At 37.9% G+C, this 15,292-nt stretch overlaps 1 protein-coding gene across 1 annotated transcript in view; it reads right to left on the bottom strand.

The window, feature by feature from the left end:
- LOC128667062 (protein mab-21-like 3) overlaps positions 1-9,133 on the bottom strand; it is an 89,862-nt gene extending 80,729 nt beyond the window's left edge. The window contains exons 1-2 of the mRNA XM_053721946.1: positions 8,884-9,133; positions 869-1,068 (exon numbers count right to left, since the gene is read on the bottom strand). Coding sequence (XP_053577921.1) covers positions 869-1,060 — 192 coding nt within the window. The 5' untranslated portion in view covers positions 1,061-1,068; positions 8,884-9,133. The remainder of the gene's footprint in view (positions 1-868; positions 1,069-8,883) is intronic.
- Positions 9,134-15,292: the final 6,159 nt, after the last annotated feature.

Genomic DNA, 15,292 nt, shown 5'->3' with positions numbered 1-15,292 from the left:
GCGGTTTTTTTGAGAATTTTTCCCGAATCTGAAATGAACCATATAATCTTTCCTTTCAGAAACACAGAAATTGTTTTATTAGGAAACTGGTAAATATTAAAAGAGAGCTAGTATCTAAGCTGATTTCTTTCCCTTCCCCCCCCCCCCTTTTTTTTTTTTTTTTTTTTTTCCTTGATGAGCTGCTTCTCCGCACGGGAGGGGTATGGGTTTGGGGGAGGGTTCAGGAGGGGGGGGTGAAAAATTAAAAAACTCCAAGAAATGTTAATAAGTAAGTTGAATGTGATATATCAATATGTAGATTAGCTAAAATATATCTGTATGCATAGCTAAATACAGTATTATAAGAATGAACTTGTGTATAATTTACGGATGATCCTATATGTTCAAAGCTGTTTATATTTGTTTTTTTGTTTTTTTATCTTTTCTTGGATTACAAATAAAAGTAATAAAAAAAAAAAAATGGTAAACTCTATATGAATCATAAAAGACAAATGTTTTATGTCTCTTTAAGGTAAAGTATATGTGGACATCTCAGAGCATGCAATTAACCTGAGGTTCAGCTCACTTTCATTCTAATTCCCAGGGTAAGGCTGAGTAGCCTTTAGGGCATTGCCCATGAGGAACAGTTTCTCGACAGATTTTATTGAATACAGCTCATACAATTAAATATATTTCTCTCTTATATGCATAAGCCAATAACTTCAATATTACATAGTGAAAGCGGATTAAATATCTTTAGCTCACTTACCATTTTGTGATCTATTGTGGCAAATGCAAAGATCACCTATTGTAGTTGTAAAGTTTTTAGAGAAGTTTAGCAAAAATAGAAAATAAAAGCTACAAACGGATAGATCACGTTCTTTCTCACCTTATTGTATTCACCATAGTTCCCAAGTTTGATTGGCTCAGCAGAATATCGAGCATCCTTCTTATTCACACGGTAAAGAATCTCTTTCACACTTTCTATCACCCAATCTGCTGTTTTGGCCCTTTCCTCTTTAGATATTTTGACTTTGTTATCCAAATAACTTTGACGATCAGCTTCGGATTTCAGAGCCATTTTCTAAGCTAACCAAAAAAAAATAATTTAATAGGTGTATTAATCAAAAGATAATGTTCATAACCTGAGGCCATAAAATAATATTATTGGTTAATTAGAAAAAAAAACTGTATTCAAAAGCATTAAACAGTTGTTATAAATATAAAAACAAATAGTCTGTGTTTTGGTCCATGTTGGTATGTGAAAAACCCAACGCTTTTGGAATATGCAAGGCTGGTGTAATGGCATTTAGTTCCCCAGGCAAAGATTTATTTCGGCTGCTCAGAAAATCAAACCCTTTGCCCCAGTTTCTTCTCTATCAAATGCATTAAAAAAAAAGATTATCTGGAAAAAAAGGGTTAACGATGAGGACCAAAAGTCATTATGTACTTAGGACCTAAATAAATCATTGCTCCAAAAAAGTATAAGAGCTAAGATAAAACTTTTACATTTCATTAACTCTCTTGACTTCAGACTGTAATCCCCTCTGGTAGAAAAACAGCCAATGGATCGTTGACCATAGACAACCACAGAAGTCAAGTAGAGGGAGGGACCTGCTCCTCTCTTCCTGCTGCTTGAACAGGCTGCTTGATTGAGTATCCACTAGCTTCTAGCTCTGGGCTTTACTAAGCAGACACAGTTCTGTTGGGTCTAAAAAAGAGAAGACGGAGAGAAGTGCAGGACACGATTCAAGTGTAGAGCCAGACTTTAATGAAAATGACACACGTAACAATTGTACTCACAAGATAAAGAACATAAATAGGCACATCAAATAAAATACATCCTCCGTAGTTCCGTTAGTGTCAATTTGGGCCAAACTTGTGAAGCCTTATTCAATATGTTGAAGCGAAGGGCGTCTTTTCCTGATGTTTAGAAGCCACTGATACAGCCAAACATACAAGCCTCAAATTCTGATCACTACGTCAGGAGGACACACACACAAGCTCGGCTATGAACCAATAGGATATCCTCAGTTAAGGTGCACCCGGCACGAGAGGACCTACGGTAGCTTAACAGGGCAAAACACAACAGTGAAGACCAATAGGTCAGTACCAAAGAATCAAGCGTAACTGTACCCACAAGGAAGATTACAATAGGGAAGCAGAGTTTTTAACTACATTTTTTTTAGATAAAGGGTATAACACTAATCTTTTAAAAGAAACTAAGGCCTAGATTTGGAGTTCGGCGGTAGCCGTCAAAACCAGCGTTAGAGGCTCCTAACGCTGGTTTTGGCCGCCCGCTGGTATTTGGAGTCAGTGATTAAAGGGTCTAACGCTCACTTTTCAGCCGCGACTTTTCCATACCGCAGATCCCCCTACGCCATTTGCGTAGCCTATATTTTCAATGGGATCTTTCTAACGCCGGTATTTAGAGTCGTTTCTGAAGTGAGCGTTAGAGCTCTAACGACAAAATTCCAGCCGCCTGAAAATAGCAGGAGTTAAGAGCTTTCTGGCTAACGCCGGTTCATAAAGCTCTTAACTACTGTACCCTAAAGTACACTAACACCCATAAACTACCTATGTACCCCTAAACCGAGCTCCCCCCACATCGCCGCCACTCGATTAAAATTTTTAACCCCTAATCTGCCGACCGCCACCTACGTTATACTTATGTACCCCTAATCTGCTGCCCCTAACCCCGCCGACCCCTGTATTATATTTATTAACCCCTAACCTGCCCCCCACAACATCGCCGCCAGCTACTTAAAATAATTAACCCCTAATCTTCCGACCGCAAAGCGCCGCCACCTACGTTATCCCTATGTACCCCTAATCTGCTACCCCTAACACCGCCGACCCCTATATTATATTTATTAACCCCTAATCTGCCCCCCTCAACGTCGCCGACACCTGCCTACACTTATTAACCCCTAATCTGCCGAGCAGACCTGAGCGCTACTATAATAAAGTTATTAACCCCTAACCCGCCTCACTAACCCTATCATAAATAGTATTAACCCCCTAATCTGCCCTCCCTAACATCGCCGACACCTAACTTCAATTATTAACCCCTAATCTGATGACCGGAGCTCACCGCTATTCTAATAAATGTATTAACCCCTAAAGCTAAGTCTAACCCTAACACTAACACCCCCCTAACTTAAATATAATTTACATCTAACGAAATAAATTAACTCTTATTAAATAAATGATTCCTATTTAAAGCTAAATACTTACCTGTAAAATAAATCCTAATATAGCTACAATATAAATTATAATTATATTATAGCTATTTTAGGATTAATATTTATTTTACAGGCAACTTGGTATTTATTTTAACTAGGTACAATAGCTATTAAATAGTTAAGAACTATTTAATAGCTAAAATAGTTAAAATAATAACAAATTTACCTGTAAAATAAATCCTAACCTAAGATATAATTAAACCTAACACTACCCTATCAATAAAATAATTAAATAAACTACCTACAATTACCTACAATTAACCTAACACTACACTATCAATAAATTAATTAAACACAATTGCTACAAATAAATACAATTAAATAAACTAGCTAAAGTACAAAAAATAAAAAAGAACTAAGTTACAAAAAATAAAAAAATATTTACAAACATAAGAAAAATATTACAACAATTTTAAACTAATTACACCTACTCTAAGCCCCCTAATAAAATAACAAAGCCCCCCAAAATAAAAAATTCCCTACCCTATTCTAAATTAAAAAAGTTACAAGCTCTTTTACCTTACCAGCCCTGAACAGGGCCCTTTGCGGGGCATGCCCCAAGAATTTCAGCTCTTTTGCCTGTAAAAGAATAAATACAATACCCCCCCCCCCAACATTACAACCCACCACCCACATACCCCTAATCTAACCCAAACCCCCCTTAAATAAACCTAACACTAAGCCCCTGAAGATCTTCCTACCTTGTCTTCACCATCCAGGTATCACCGATCCGTCCTGGCTCCAACATCTTCATCCAACCCAAGCGGGGGTTGGCGATCCATAATCCGGTGCTGAAGAGGTCCAGAAGAGGCTCCAAAGTCTTCCTCCTATCCGGCAAGAAGAGGACATCCGGACCGGCAAACATCTTCTCCAAGCGGCATCTTCGATCTTCTTCCATCCGTAGCGAAGCGGCAGGATCCTGAAGACCTCCAGCGCGGAACATCCATCCGGACCGACGACTGAACGACGAATGACTGTTCCTTTAAGGGACGTCATCCAAGATGGCGTCCCTCGAATTCCGATTGGCTGATAGGATTCTATCAGCCAATCGGAATTAAGGTAGGAATTTTCTGATTGGCTGATGGAATCAGCCAATCAGAATCTAGTTCAATCCGATTGGCCGATCCAATCAGCCAATCAGATTGAGCTCGCATTCTATTGGCTGATCGGAACAGCCAATAGAATGCGAGCTCAATCTGATTGGCTGATTGGATCGGCCAATCGGATTGAACTAGATTCTGATTGGCTGATTCCATCAGCCAATCAGAAAATTCCTACCTTAATTCCGATTGGCTGATAGAATCCTATCAGCCAATCGGAATTCGAGGGACGCCATCTTGGATGATGTCCCTTAAAGGAACAGTCATTCGTCGTTCAGTCGTCGGTCCGGATGGATGTTCCGCGCTGGAGGTCTTCAGGATCCTGCCGCTTCGCTCCGGATGGAAGAAGATCGAAGATGCCGCTTGGAGAAGATGTTTGCCGGTCCGGATGTCCTCTTCTTGCCGGATAGGAGGAAGACTTTGGAGCCTCTTCTGGACCTCTTCAGCACCGGATTATGGATCGCCAACCCCCGCTTGGGTTGGATGAAGATGTTGGAGCCAGGACGGATCGGTGATACCTGGATGGTGAAGACAAGGTAGGAAGATCTTCAGGGGCTTAGTGTTAGGTTTATTTAAGGGGGGTTTGGGTTAGATTAGGGGTATGTGGGTGGTGGGTTGTAATGTTGGGGGGGGGGTATTGTATTTATTCTTTTACAGGCAAAAGAGCTGAAATTCTTGGGGCATGCCCCGCAAAGGGCCCTGTTCAGGGCTGGTAAGGTAAAAGAGCTTGTAACTTTTTTAATTTAGAATAGGGTAGGGAATTTTTTATTTTGGGGGGCTTTGTTATTTTATTAGGGGGCTTAGAGTAGGTGTAATTAGTTTAAAATTGTTGTAATATTTTTCTTATGTTTGTAAATATTTTTTTATTTTTTGTAACTTAGTTCTTTTTTATTTTTTGTACTTTAGCTAGTTTATTTAATTGTATTTATTTGTAGCAATTGTGTTTAATTAATTTATTGATAGTGTAGTGTTAGGTTAATTGTAGGTAATTGTAGGTAGTTTATTTAATTATTTTATTGATAGGGTAGTGTTAGGTTTAATTATATCTTAGGTTAGGATTTATTTTACAGGTAAATTTGTTATTATTTTAACTATTTTAGCTATTAAATAGTTCTTAACTATTTAATAGCTATTGTACCTAGTTAAAATAAATACCAAGTTGCCTGTAAAATAAATATTAATCCTAAAATAGCTATAATATAATTATTATTTATATTGTAGCTATATTAGGATTTATTTTACAGGTAAGTATTTAGCTTTAAATAGGAATAAGTTATTTAATAAGAGTTAATTTATTTTGTTAGATGTAAATTATATTTAACTTAGGGGGGTGTTAGTGTTAGGGTTAGACTTAGCTTTAGGGGTTAATACATTTATTAGAATAGCGGTGAGCTCCAGTCGGCAGATTAGGGGTTAATAATTGAAGTTAGGTGTCGGCGATGTTAGGGAGGGCAGATTAGGGGGTTAATACTATTTATGATAGGGTTAGTGAGGCGGATTAGGGGTTAATAACTTTATTATAGTAGCGCTCAGGTCCGGTCGGCAGATTAGGGGTTAATAAGTGTAGGCAGGTGGAGGCGACGTTGTGGGGGGCAGATTAGGGGTTAATAAATATAATATAGGGGTCGGCGATGTTAGGGCAGCAGATTAGGGGTACATAGGGATAACGTAGGTTGCGGCGGTTTACGGAGCGGCAGATTAGGGGTTTAAAAAAATATGCAGGGGTCAGCGATAGCGGGGGCGGCAGATTAGGGGTTAATAAGTGTAAGGTTAGGGGTGTTTAGACTCGGGGTACATGTTAGGGTGTTAGGTGCAGACGTAGGAAGTGTTTCTCCATAGGAAACAATGGGGCTGCGTTAGGAGCTGAACGCTGCTTTTTTGCAGGTGTTAGGTTTTTTTTCAGCTCAAACAGCCCCATTGTTTCCTATGGGAGAATCGTGCACGAGCACGTTTTTGAGGCCGGCCGCGTCCGTAAGCAACTCTGGTATCGAGAGTTGCATTTGCGGTAAAAATGCTCTACGCTCCTTTTTTGGAGCCTAACGCAGCATTTGTTTGAACTCTCGATACCAGAGTTAATTTTATGGTGCGGCCAGAAAAAAGCCCGCGGAGCGTTAACAGCCCTTCTACCGCCGAACTCCAAATCTAGGCCTCAGTAAAGTAAATGGACAGTATGAATAGACTCGATCTAATTAAGGCAAAACCAAAATCTATTTCTCAGTTTAGATGTCCTAGAAACAACCCTCCTAAATGTGTGACCAAATATTACAATCTACACTATAAAATAAGAAATATATTGGCAAAACATTGGCCAGTTCTGAAACTGGATCCTGTTCTGGGTAATATTTTAGGACACAAACCTGAAGTTATCTTTAGGAAAATTAGGGACATAAAGAATTGTATTGCTCCCACAAAACTTTGCCAACCCGCTACCTCTGGCCAACTAACCAATTGGTGTGGAGCATCTACAGGTGTATTTCCATGTAAACAGAAGGAATGTGTTATGTGCCCTCGAATTGCACAAAATAATGCTGCTTTCTTTAACTTTGATGGTAGTAAAACTTTTAGGTGCAAGAGCAGGAACATAGCAGTCTTCACTGTTGTATCTTGCCCTGTGAAGCTACCGTAGGTCCTCTCGTGCCGGGTGCACCTTGACTGAGGATATCCTATTGGTTCATAGCTGAGGTTGTGTGTGTGTGTGTCCTCCTGACGTAGTGATCAGAATTTGAGGCTTGTATGTTTGACGTATCAGTGGCTTCTACACATCAGGAAAAGACGCCCCTCGCTTCAACATATTGAAGAAGGCTTCACAAGTTTGACCCAAATTGTCACTAATGGAACTACGGAGGATACATTTTATTTGATGTGCCTATTTATGTTCTTTATCTTGTGAGTACAATTGTTACGTGTGCCATTTTCATTAAAGTCTAGCTCTACACTTGAATCGTGTCCTGCACTTCTCTCTTCTCTTTTTAGACTATATTGTGTTTGGGTCATCTGGATATACCCATTTAAGAGGAGCAGCAGGACCTATTGGATTGGGAGTTTCCAGCATTCCATGAAATACTAATTCATCATGAACTTCATATGAACTATACAAGTACTTGTATTTTGTACTAAATGTATTATTTTTATTTTTTATTTTATTTTTTGTGACATTTGTATGCATTTATACTACAGTATTTATCTATTTTGAGCAGTAGAATTAAGAATAATTTTAAGAACAATACTTATTACTATTGTCCACTATATATAACTGGTTTTATTTATTAATTAGTTTTTATACACCTAGGTTGATTTTATATTTTTTTTATTGTACACAATATATATATTTGTTGTTTATTATATCTGGCTAGACTAGTGCTACTTAATTACTCTTGGTAGTCATTTTTTCTTGTGTACAGTTCTTGTGGGTCTTTGAGCAACATAAATGCTAAAGGTCTAAGGAGGAAGTACAAGGAATTGTACCTCCTCCAGGGAGCCCTAAGACAAACACTTGCAGATGTGCCAGGACTGCAACTATGAGGAAACAGATTTTCTTTAGCATCTAAATATAACTCTGACAACTTAGGACTTGTTTCCATCAAGTCAGTAAAAATTGAGAAGTCAGCTACCGAACAAGTAATAGCAGTTTAAGGCTCTAATATAGTATCAGGTTTCCATATAAATATTTTGTGCAATGTGTGCAGTAGGTCTTTTTGTGGAAGTTTAGGTTAAAGTGACATAAAACAAGTTGGGATAGAGACAAAATATAATAATTTGTACTTTAATTACTTTACCTGCAAATTTATACTGCAGTGCCTCACCGTTAACCCTTTCTTTTAAGTTTCTGAATTGTACAGCTCTAAATCCCCCCACACAATTCATTTTATGGTTGCATCTATATCCACCATTGATATGATAGAATGCAAGACTTTAACAGTCATTATCTGCTGAAGCATGTCTAGAAGCCAATAAGCTGCTTAGAAATACAATGCCTGTGTTTCTGATACTAAACACTGATGAGGAGTGGATCAGGCTTCTACAGAAAGCATGACTTTGTAAGCAATTTTGCTTTTTTTTTGAAAATTATTTAAAATACTTGCCAGCAATTTTTAAACAATTTCTTAATGCAAACTATTTTTACTTAATTAGCTCTTTTAGGATATGCACAGATCTTAACCTGTTTTATGCCATAACAAGTTTGTTGCTTGGTAACCTGACAGTTTATAAAAATTAATGCTAGCGCCTGCGCTCCTCACCAGTGATTGGCTAGTGAGGGAATGACACAGTATTTATTTGCAGTGTTAGAAGTTTGGTAGGTTTTGAGCTAGGTTGAGTGATTTGGTCACCTAATAAATAATCAAAGAATTTAAAGAATTTATTTAAAATTAAGGTCAGACATTGTTTTGGTTTTAATTTATTTTTAGATTTATTTGAATGTTTAATGCCCCATTTTTATGTATTTATTATTTATTTAAACATATTGCAGATAAACAGTTGACTATATAAGGTGACTGCCTCTATAGCAAAGCAAAAACAGATTACTTTCGGTGTCACTTTATCAAAGTATCAGCGTATACCTGTTACAGTTTTGGTTTCTGATCCCCTTCTCTCAGCTGTATGTGCAAATGAACTGATCGCGCTTCTGTCTCTGGATCTCTTGCTTTTCTGTTTGTGCGTTTCCTCTGTCTTTTCCCTCTCTCTGAAGCCTCTTCTACTTTTATAGCAAAATCTGTGCATGTAAATGTTTCTGTTTGTACTTTTTTATGTGTAATTCAGTGATTGGTTCGCTATCATTTTGACAACCATTATATACATTTTTTTAAGGTGGAAAGTGGCTAGGGCTTTGTGTGTGTGCGTGAGAGAATGGGCCTGGGTGTACATGGTGTATAAAGCTGCAAAACTGCATTTTTGTAAGTTTATAACCTACATTTTAAGATAGGTAATTAGCGTAGCTGGAGGATGTCAAAAATAGCTGTAACCTTTGTTTCTATTTATTGTTTTAATTTATTTTTTTTATTGATTAAAAATACCCTTCCTCATAAGTAACCAGCCCTCCAGTGTACTTACCCCATCCCAGGAGGGTACCTGATAAGGGGAATCTTGGCATCTTGACCTGCACTAAGTCTCCCATGTCAATAATCAATGGTAATCATGTTTTATAAGGTGGCTAGTGTCAACCAACAGCTTTGTGGGAGGTGCCTTTACCAGCCATTAAAGGGACAGTCTACACCATAATTTTTATTGTTTTAAAAGATAGATAATCCCTTTATTACCCATTCCCTAGTTTTGCATAACCAATACAGTTATATTAATACACTTTTTACTTCTGTGATTACCTTGTATCTAAGCCTCTGCAAACTGTCCCCTTATTTCAATTTTAGCCAATCAGAGCTGGCTCACTGGAACTCCAGGTGTGTGAGCACTGTTATCTATATGACACACATGAACTAACACCCTCTAGTGGTGAAAAACTGTCAAAATGCCCTGAGAGAAGAGGCAGCCTTCAAAGACTTACGGCTAGATTACGAGTTGTGCGTTAGGGTTAAAAAGCAGCATTAAGAGGTCCTAACGCTGCTTTTTAACGCCCGCTGGTATTACGAGTCTTGCAAGTACAGGTGTACCGCTCACTTTTTTGGCCAGACTCGGAAATACCGCAAATCCACTTACGTAAATTGCGTATCCTATTTTTTCAATGGAACTTGCATAGCGCCGGTATTACGAGTCTGACCAAAAGTGGGCAGTAAACCCTCTCCTGTCAAGACTGGTACCGCATTTAAAAGTCAGTAGTTAAGAGTTTTACACTACAACGCCATAGCATAAAACTCTTAACTAAAGTGCTAAAAAGTACACTAACACCCATAAACTACCTATTAACCCCTAAACCGAGGCCCCCTCCCACACCGCAAACACTAAAATAAATATTTTAACCCCTAATCTGCCTAACCGAACATCGCTGCCACTATAATAAATATATTAACCCCTAAACCGCCGAACTCCCGCATCGCAAACACTAGTTAAATATTATTAACCCCTAATCTGCCGGCCCTAACATCGCCGCCACCTACCTACATTTATTAACCCCTAATCTGCCGCCCCCAATGTTGCTGCCACTATATTAAAGTTATTAACCCCTAAACCTAAGTGTAACCCTAACCCTAACCCCCACTAACTTAAATATAATTTAAATAAATGTAAATAAAATTACTACAATTAACTAAATAATTCCTATTTAAAACTAAATACTTACCTATAAAATAAACCCTAAAATAGCTACAATATAACTAATAGTTACATTGTAGCTAGCTTAGGGTTTATTTTTATGTTACAGGCAACTTTGTATTTATTTTAACTAGGTACAATAGTTATTAAATAGTTATTAACTATTTAATAACTACCTAGTTAAAATAAAGACACATTTACCTGTAAAATAAAACCTAACCTAAGTTACAATTACACCTAACACTACCCTAAAATTAAATTAATTACCTAAATTAAATACAATTAATTACAATTAAATAAAATTATCTAAAGTACAAAAACAAACAAACACTAAATTACAGAAAATAAAAAACAAATTACAAGATTTTTAAACTAATTACACCTAATCTAATCCCCCTAACAAAATAAAAGCCCCCCCCCCAAATAAAAAAAGCCCTACCCTACACTAAATTACAAATAGCCCTTCAAAGGGCCTTTTGCGGGGCATTTCCCCAAAGTAATCAGCTCTTTTACCTGAAAAAAATTACAATCCCCCCCAACATTAAAACCCACCACCCACACACCCAACCCTACTCTAAAACCCACCCAATACCCCCTTAAAAAAATCTAACACTAACCCCCTGAAGATCACCTTACCGGGAGACGTCTTCACCCAACCGTGCTGAAGTCCTCAACGAAGCCGGGAGAAGTCTTCATCCAAGCAGGCCGAATTCTTTATCCAAGCGGGCAGAAGTCTTAATCCAGGTGGCATCTTCTATCTTCATCCATCTGGCACGGAGCAGGTCCATCTTCAAGACATCCGACACGGAGCATCCTCTTCTTTCGACGGCTAAACAGTGAATGAAGGTTCCTTTAAATGACATCATCCAAGATGGCGTCCCTTCAATTCCGATTGACTGATAGAATTCTATCAGCCAATTGGAATTAAGGTAGAAAAAATCCTATTGGCTGATGCAATCAGCCAATAGGATTGAACTGGCATTCTATTGGCTGATTGGAACAGCCAATAGAATGCCAGCTCAATCCTATTGGTTGATTGGATCAGCCAATAGGATTGAACTTCAATCCTATTGGCTGATCCAATCAGCCAATAGGATTTTTTCTACCTTAATTCCGATTGGCTGATAGAATTCTATCAGCCAATTGGAATTGAAGGGACGCCATCTTGGATGACATCACTTAAAGGAACCGTCATTGTTCAAGAAGACGTCGGATGAAGAGGATGTTTTGAAGATGGACCCGCTCCGTGCTGGATGGATGAAGATAGAAGATGCCGTCTGGATGAAGACTTCTGCCCGTCTGGATGAAGACTTCTGCCCGTCTGGAGGACCACTTTGCCCGGCTTGGATGAAGACTTCTCCCGGCTTCGTTGAGGACTTCGGCCCGGTTGGGTGAAGACGTAAGGTGATCTTCAGGGGGTTAGTGTTAGTTTTTTTTAAGGGGGTATTGGGTGGGTTTTAGAGTAGGGTTGGGTGTGTGGGTGGTGGGTTTTAATGTTGGGGGGGGGATTGTAATTTTTTTCATGTTAAAGAGCTGATTACTTTGGGGCAATGTCCAGCAAAAGGCCCTTTTAAGGGCTATTTGTAATTTAGTGTAGGGTAGGGCTTTTTTATTTTGGGGGGGGCTTTTTTATTTTGTTAGGGGGATTAGATTAGGTGTAATTAGTTTAAAAATCTTGTAATTTGTTTATTATTTTCTGTAATTTAGTGTTTGTTTTTTTTGTACTTTAGATAATTTTATTTAGTTGTAATTAATTGTATTTAATTTAGGTAATTAATTTAATTGTAGTGTGTTAGGTGTAATTGTAACTTAGGTTAGGTTTTATTTTACAGGTAAATTTGTCTTTATTTTAACTAGGTAGTTATTAAAAAGTTAATAACTATTTAATAACTATTGTACCTAGTTAAAATAAATACAAAGTTGCCTGTAAAATAAAAATAAACCCTAAGCTAGCTACAATGTAACTATTAGTTATATTGTAGCTATCTTAGGGTTTATTTTATAGGTAAGTATTTCGTTTTAAATAGGAATAATTTAGTTAATTGTAGTAATTGTATTTAGATTTATTTAAATTATATTTAAGTTAGGGGGGTTAGGGTTAGACTTAGGTTTAGGGCTTAATAACTTTATTATAGTGGCGGCGACGTTGGGGGTGGTAGATTAGGGGTTAATAAGTGTAGGTAGGTGGCGGAGACATTGGGGTGGCAGATTAGGGGTTAATAAATATAATGTAGGTGTTGACGATGTTGGGGGCAGCAGATTAGGGGTTAATAAGTATAATGTAGGTGGCGGCGGTGTCCGGAGCGGCAGATTAGGGGTTAATAAGTATAATGCAGGTGTCAGCGATGTCGGGGGTGGCAGATTAGGGGTTAATAAGTGTAAGATTAGGAGTGTTTAGACTCTGGGTTCATGTTAGGGTGTTAGGTGTAGACATAACTTTTATTTCCCCATAGGAATCAACGGGGCTGCATTAGGAGCTAAACGCTGCTTTTTTGCAGGTGTTAGGCTTTTTTTCAGCCGACTCTCCTCCATTGATACCTATGGGGAAATCGTGCACGTTCAGCCAGCTCACCGCTAACGTAAGCAGCGCTGGTATTAGAGTGAGATGTGAAGCAAAATTTTGCTCTACGCTCACTTTTTTACAGTTAACGCCGGGTTTGTAAAAACCCGTAATACCAGCGCTATCTGTAAGTGAGTGGTTAGTGAAAACTGCTCATTAGCACCGCATATCCTCTACCACAAAACTCTTAATCTAGTTGTTAGAAATTAGCATATGAACCTCCTAGGTTAAAGGGACAGTAAACCTTAAAAATAATGTTATATAATTCTGCACATAGTGCAGAATTATATAACATTATATTAGCGCAAACATTATAAAACTTAATTTCCCCTTTGAATTTTTAAAAAAACGGCTGTTTTACAGACCCGCTCTCTGTGCTCTTCTGAGCGGGTCTGTTTTTTTCAAACAGCGCATCGGGCCAGCTGTATAGTCACAGCCCGGCCCGACCGCGCCATTAAACACAGTGCAGCTCGCTCCTGCTGTCAGACAGAGCAGGAGCGAGCTGCACTTAGTGCTATGGCGCGGTCGGGCCGGGCTGTGACTATACAGCTGGCCCGATGCGCTGTTTGAAAAAAACAGACCCGCTCAGAAGATCACAGAGAGCGGGTCTGTAAAACAGCCGTTTTTTAAAAAAATTCAAAGGGGAAATTAAGTTTTATAATGTTTGCGCTAATATAATGTTATATAATTCTGCACTATGTGCAGAATTATATAACATTATTTTTAAGGTTTACTGACACTTTAAGCTTTCAACTAAGAATACCAAGAGAACAAAGCAATATTGGTGATAAATCTAAATTGGAAAATTGTTTAAAATTACATTCTCTATCTGAATCATGAAAGTTATTTTTGGACCAGACTGTCCCTTTAAGCAATGAATAGTCAACATGCATTTCCTATGTGTTTCAATACCAATTCAATAAGATTTATATTGGCCATTGCAATAACAATATTTTAATGTATAATTGCTGAATATTTTTTGTGTCTAATGTCCCTGCAACCAAAGTAGTTTTTAACCGCATTTATATTGTTAGCCTTGTTGCTTTTTCCAAATTTGGTGGTCAATTATAATCCTTTAGAGAAAAAAAAACATATCATAAAAGACATATCGTGTCTAACACAGGGGTTTTTTAAGCTCCAGGAGATGCAATTATGAGCCACACATGTGATTAACGAGTTCCAGGAGTAAAACCTGTTAGAGTACTGTCCCCCCCCCCCCACCTATTCTCCAGATACTCCACCCAAGGAATCCAGATCAGTTTACAAACAGCACAATTGTAAACATACATTTTATCCCCCTGGGTTTTTAAATTGAAAGAGGAAATGCTACATAAAAGGTGTGGTTTTATGAAAGTATGAATGTATGTATATATGTATGTATGTATATATGAATGTATGTATATATGTATATATATATATATATATATATATATATATATATATATATATATATATATAATCTCAAGCACTCACTGGTCTTCAGTAAAAGTCATATCATTTTATTTAAACTATACAAGTGACATATTGTTGTTATTTTACCACTTCTTCAGACCAACAACAACTGTGTCTGCACAAACCTTAAATACCCCGAAGACCCCATTACCAACCTATAAAAAAAAATATCCAATTTGCTTAAAATGTTTAGAAAATAAAGCACAAAAAAGACTACCTGTGTGTCTCATGGTCAGGTCTGCCATGTGTATAGCTCTATAATTGCAACCATTACCTGTCAGCCAAGACTGCGTTTGCAAATGGACCATTCTTATATAGATTCTACAGTTTGAGCAGTCGCATCTTGTTATCTATATTTATTTAAATTCCACATTTTATCTCTTGTGGGTTGAATATTGATTTATTTCTTATACTTAGCCTACTTCTGGAATCCATTTATTTATCTATGAATACTACACTGTCTTTTATGTTTAACTTGTAACCTAACGTTGTGTAGCTACTGATGAGAATTAGTTATACCTGTACCGCTCGGTCTTGACTGAAAGATAACGGTCCCAGTTATTCAGCTATACAGGCGACCGCACTGTTGGCGTTTACAGACACATAGGGGCCTAGTTATCAAGCCGTCAACCTCAAATACGCTGGAATTCAGCAGCGTATTTGTGGCGAGGCTGATTCGCCTTAGTTATCAAAGGCTAGATCCCGGCAAAAGTAGAATTTTGTGACGTAAACTTTGATCCGCCGGACTCAGTCCG

Source organism: Bombina bombina, chromosome 7 (assembly GCF_027579735.1).
Source record: "Bombina bombina isolate aBomBom1 chromosome 7, aBomBom1.pri, whole genome shotgun sequence".
NCBI classification, from domain to species: domain Eukaryota; kingdom Metazoa; phylum Chordata; class Amphibia; order Anura; family Bombinatoridae; genus Bombina; species Bombina bombina.
This window is presented reverse-complemented; position numbering and strand designations above follow the sequence as displayed.